Here is a 5180-nt window from a genome sequence, read left to right on the forward strand (position 1 = left end):
CACGTTAGGAACAACTTCCTACCAATTAGAGTCATCCCAAAGTGGTATATGGGTCGCTACATGCCACAGTGGATAGAGTGCCAAACCTGGAGTCAAAAAAACTCATCTTCCTGAGTTCAAAATGGACCTCAGACACTTACTAGCTGTGTGACCCAGGGCAAATCACTTACTAACCCCTGTTTGCCTCAGTTTCCTCATCTATAAAAAGAGCTGGAGGAAGAAACAGCAAACTGCTCCAATATCTTTGCAAAACTCCAAATGGGGGTCACAAAGAGTCAGATATGATAGAAAATGACTGAACAATAACAACAACAAAAGTAGGATGGGTTTCCTTTAGAGGTAAGAGGTTTCTCTTCCAGGGAGGTCTGCAAGCATCAGCTAGATAACCGCTCTCTGGTGTGTCAGAGCAGGGATTCCTTTGCAAATGTGGTTTGGAATAGGTGGCAACTGAGGTCCCAGTTCTCAAATTTTGTAATTTTGTAAATATGTGATTGCTCCTCCAGGGCCCCATTTCAGGACTCCCCCATTTGCTTGTTCTCCATGAGGTTCCATCAGTCTTCCCATCCTCCCACCTGGACCAGTTTGGATACCAAGCCCTGAGTCCCTTCTCTGTCCTAAGGTGTTCCATCTCCCAGAAATCTGGAAGCAATCACTGAGATAATCTAATACATGGATAAGGGCAACCCCTACACTGCAAATTATAGTTTAAGGGAGTTGCTTGAGACAATGAAAGGTTAAAAGATTTGCCCAGGGTCACATAACCAATAGATGTCAGAGATAGATTTGAACTCGGGTTTTCCTGACTCCAAAGCCAGCTTTCTAGCCTCTCTGTCACATTGCCATTTAATAGAACCTCCTTACTTTTAAAGAAAAAGGTGACTGAGGCCAAGAGAGGCTAAATGACTTGCTCAAGGTCATACAGTGAATGATAGAGCAGGGTAGATGTATAGCTTGGGTCAGGGATTTTGCAGAGATAAATGTGTTGGATTTCAGAAGCCACAGAGAAGAGATAGAAGAGCAGAGAGGGCACTGGATGATGCAGGGTACTCTATACAGAAGGCGGGTCCTCCTGGGCCAGGAAGAACCCAGTCGGCCTCCAGGCCTGAGTAAGATTCTCTCTTCCTCCCTTCTCAAGCACAGGCAGAGAGGCCAAAGTCAGACACCCTCTAGAGTCTAGGGTGACCTGCAGCAAAGGTCAAGTGACTTTTCTGGGTCATCTGGGCCTGCCAATCACAGGGTGGCCCCACCCGGTCCAGCCCAAGCATCCCTGAGCCCAGAGGGGTTTCAGGGCCCCACCAGAGAGGGTAGGAGGAACACATCCTAGTCAGTGACCTCATCTGGGTGAACCATTTTCCCAGGACAGAGCAGTGTCCCATCAAAGAGGAGAAACAGGGACCACAGAGAGATGGCAGGAAAAATGCCCAGAACCAGCAGCAAAGAGAAGGGGGGGAGGAGGGCGGGAAAAGACGGGAAGAGCCCGAGACAGAAGCTTCCCTTAGGAAGTGCCAGGTGCCATGAGGAGGGGACCTGTGTGTCCAGGGGTCTGTCCCAGCATCCCCCCCAAACTTCTGTTGTGGGGGAAGAGTGCACTTTCCAAGATACCATCGCCAGGAGCTGAATCTTTCTCGGGGTGCGGGGTTCGGAAGGATAATCCCACGAGAGTCTGCGGCCCGACTGCCTCATCGCTAGGGCCACTGCGGAGCTAGCCCGGGCTCGAGTCTCGGGTCCCAATCCTCTCCCGGCCGTATGCTGTGTAACTCCGGGAGGTCCTCCCCTCTCAGGGTCGCGTTCCCCTTCGGGACGTTCCCCTTCAGGACGGTCCCCGAGTGTGGAGAATAGGAAGGTGAAATCAAAAAGCCTCACTGAACCCTCTAAAAGGAGCTCGAACACCGTGTTCCATTTCCCAGGGGCTACCGGGAGGGTTAACTGGGGTCTAAGGACAGGCCCCGCCCCGAAAGAGGGGAGGGAAACGACCCCGCCCACACTCCTCCCCTCCCGATTGGCCAGGCCCCGGGGCTCCGCCCTCGCCCCCTTGCTGCCCTTGGGCTGGGCGGGGTTGGGGGGTGGGGAGGTGTCCCTCCAGGGAGTCCCTATAAGTCGGGGAAAGCACGGGGGCTCTAGGGAGCTGAGAATAGGATCCGGCAGAGGTAGGAGACGAAGGTGTGGAAATCCCCAAGTGACAGCCTGACAACCACCCTGGAAGTGGAGGGTCCCTCGGGGGGCGCTGCCCAGGTACTGATCCTAAGTGTGCCCGGAGTGAGTCCCGCAGGCGCCCAGGGGGCAGGATCCTGGGGCGCCTTGGGGAGCGGGGGGCACACCTGGGCAGAGGGCTTGGGGAACCTCTAGGGGAGGGTAGGCGGAGTGAGCAGTGGGCCCTGCCAGCCGGCCCTTGGCCCACTTGGCTGACCCGGGAAACCCAGTTGAGGCCTTGCCAAACGAGGGGAGGGCACTAAGTAGCTCGCCCAACGATGGAAGCAGGAGGGAAGGCAAAGATCGGGGCCAAGTGAGTCTCGCACCAGCGAAGCCCCTCCAGAGGCTGCTGGGTTGGCTAGCCCTTCTGGGCTATGAACCTCCCCCTCGTGCCTAGGGGCAGCGTGTTATAGTGGAAGGAGCCCTACCTGGGAGTGAAAGAATCCAGAGTTCAGATTCTACTTTTGATGCTTGTGAACCTAAGGTCATTTAACCTCCCTGTGCCTCAGTTTCCTCACCTGTAAGTGGAGAGGGGGGAGGCAGAGAGAATTTGATTGGTTCTTTGGTCCCTTCTAAATCTATGATCCTTGCTTCCCATGTTCCCATGCTCCTCTACTTCCACATTCCATCTCCATTGTCCTCCTAGCCTGATCCCTTCTCTCTGTCTTCTGGCCTGTCTCTCTACTTTTCCCTTGATCCTCTAGGCTTCCCCTAGCACTCCTCTTCTAGAGCCTAGCATTTGGAGTCAGAGGACCTGAGTTCAAATCGTGGTCCTGCTACTTTCCAGATGGTGACCTTGGGCAAATCACAACCTCTCAGAAACTTGGTTTTCATATACAAAAATTGATGAAGTTGGACTTGATGATCCCTTAGATTCTTTCCAGCTGGAGATTCCATCTACCCTTCTCTTCTAGCCTCTGCCCCTTACCTTGCCCCACATCTGCTGACCTCTTCCCCAATGCTAGGCTCCCTTATTCAGCCCTCCCTCCCCTCTTGCCTCTTCCACTGGTCTCTCATCATTAGGACAGGTGGTTTGCTAGATTAAGGGGCAAGAAATGAGGGAGGTACAGTGCCCACAGCCAGTCATTCAGCTTTCAGGTCCTAGTTTTCCCTCACCAGAAAGCCACAGACTGCCTCTTCACACTGAGAAGGCCTGATCCTTGGGTGTTCCAAGGCTACTGGGTATCCTTTCCATTTCCTGGTGCTCTAAAAGAACTCAGCCAATGGTCTCTGGGAAATACCCTGGAGTACCACCATCCAAAGTCACTCAATATTGTGTCCTGACCAGAAGAGATAGTGGGAAACAATGGAGAGAGCCCTAGACTAGACATCAGTGCAGCTTGGGTCAAGTTCCATCTTTACCTCTGATTAACTGTCTGCCTCTCCCTGCATCCCCCTCTTAACTTCCCCCAGTCCATTTCAATTCCCCACCTCTCCATTGCCAACAGAGAACTCATTCCAAACCTCCAAGTCAAGCCCTAGTATTTTGGCTTCTGGATTCTGTACATAATCTCCCTCTAATAAGAATAAGCTGAGGACTCTCTCCCTCAAGTTCAGGTTAGGTAATGTTTAATAAGAAGCTGGCTCCAAATCCTTTTTCAAATAAACAGGATGTAAAACTCAATTAACAAGCTCCACACCTTCCAAAGCATTTTCCTAATCAGTCTCTCTAGGCAGAGCAAAGATTATTAACTTCATGTTTTTAGAGGAGATCAAGCCCCCAAAAGAAAGGGTTTACTCACTGTCATACAAAGTGAGTCAGGGGCAGAGCCAGGACTAGATCTCAGGACTCTGGATTCCCAGATGGGACTCCATCAGGGACACAACTCGGATGTGACTATGGGGTTTAAGGTTAAAGGAACCTGGGAACATGGGGGTGATCTTAATACTCAGTGCCATTTGACTATGCTACAATGGAATTGATCTCAGTACTCAATACCAACCCCTTCCACCCTACCTTTTATCTCTCAGAGTGACCCCTTGGCCATCATGTCAAAAGAAGAGGAACAGCAAACAGCAGATCCTGTCCCACTGGAGGAGGAGCAGCCCCAGGATGAGGTAAGTGAAGCCCAGATAAGTGCTATGACTAGCTTTTCCAAAAAGCTGGAGGGGGAGCAGAAAGTAAACAAATCCCCATTTCGACAGTCAGCCCTTTCCCTCCTCTTTGGCAGGGAAAGCGCTAGTTGCCCTACCAAGTGAGACATTTGTAAAGTGCTCAACACATAATAGATGCTTAATAAATTCTAATTTCTTCCTCTCTTCTCTATCAAATTCACCTGCTGTTCTGCCAAATAGGTGTTGTTTTTTTTAAAACTCTTACCTTCCATCTTGAAATTGTTGGTTCCAAGGCAGAAGAGTGGTAAGGGCTAGGCATTTCATGTTAAGTGACTTGCCGAAGGTCACACAGCTAAGAAGTGTCTAAGGTCAAATTTGAACCCAGGACATCCTATCTCTAAGCCTGGCTCTCTATCCACTGAGCCACTTAGCTACCCCCAAATAGAGTCTTAAAACCCCCTGCCCTCCCTACCCAAGTAGAAGGGTATGAGAACCTCACTTTCAACCTCTGAGGAAATGTGGTCCTAGAGTCTCTAATAGCCCTATCTTCTCCCCTCAGAGCCTAGTGAGCCGAGTGGTCAATCTGCCTTTGGTCAGCACAACCTATGCCAAGGCATCAGCCATGTACAGCTCTACCAAGGAGAATCACCCTTATCTGAACTCTCTGTGTAGAGTGGCTGAGCGTAGCCTTCAAGGCCTAACCACCAGAGCCTTCCAAGGGGCCCAGCCTTTCCTCACCCTTCTGGAGCCACAGAGTGAGTATCCTGGGATTCAGGCACCATCTGGGCATCTTCACTAACCTAGCCTACTTTTCTCCTGGGGGCTCTCTTCAGCCTGATATCTTCCCCAGCCTCTCTCTCTCTCTCTCTCTCTCTCTCTCTCTCTCTCTCTCTCTCTCTCTCTCTCTCTCTCTCTCTCTCTCTCTCTTTCTCTCT

At 51.2% G+C, this 5180-nt stretch overlaps 1 protein-coding gene across 1 annotated transcript in view; it reads left to right on the plus strand.

The window, feature by feature from the left end:
• Positions 1-2108: 2108 nt before the first annotated feature.
• Positions 2109-5180, plus strand: part of PLIN5 (perilipin 5) — a 23339-nt gene continuing 20267 nt past the window's right edge. The window contains exons 1-3 of the mRNA XM_044671032.1: positions 2109-2232; positions 4162-4248; positions 4805-5000. Of these exons, the coding sequence (XP_044526967.1) occupies positions 4180-4248; positions 4805-5000 (265 nt within the window). The 5' untranslated portion in view covers positions 2109-2232; positions 4162-4179. The remainder of the gene's footprint in view (positions 2233-4161; positions 4249-4804; positions 5001-5180) is intronic.

The sequence above is a fragment of the Gracilinanus agilis genome, chromosome 1 (genome assembly GCF_016433145.1).
Source record: "Gracilinanus agilis isolate LMUSP501 chromosome 1, AgileGrace, whole genome shotgun sequence".
Classification (NCBI taxonomy): domain Eukaryota; kingdom Metazoa; phylum Chordata; class Mammalia; order Didelphimorphia; family Didelphidae; genus Gracilinanus; species Gracilinanus agilis.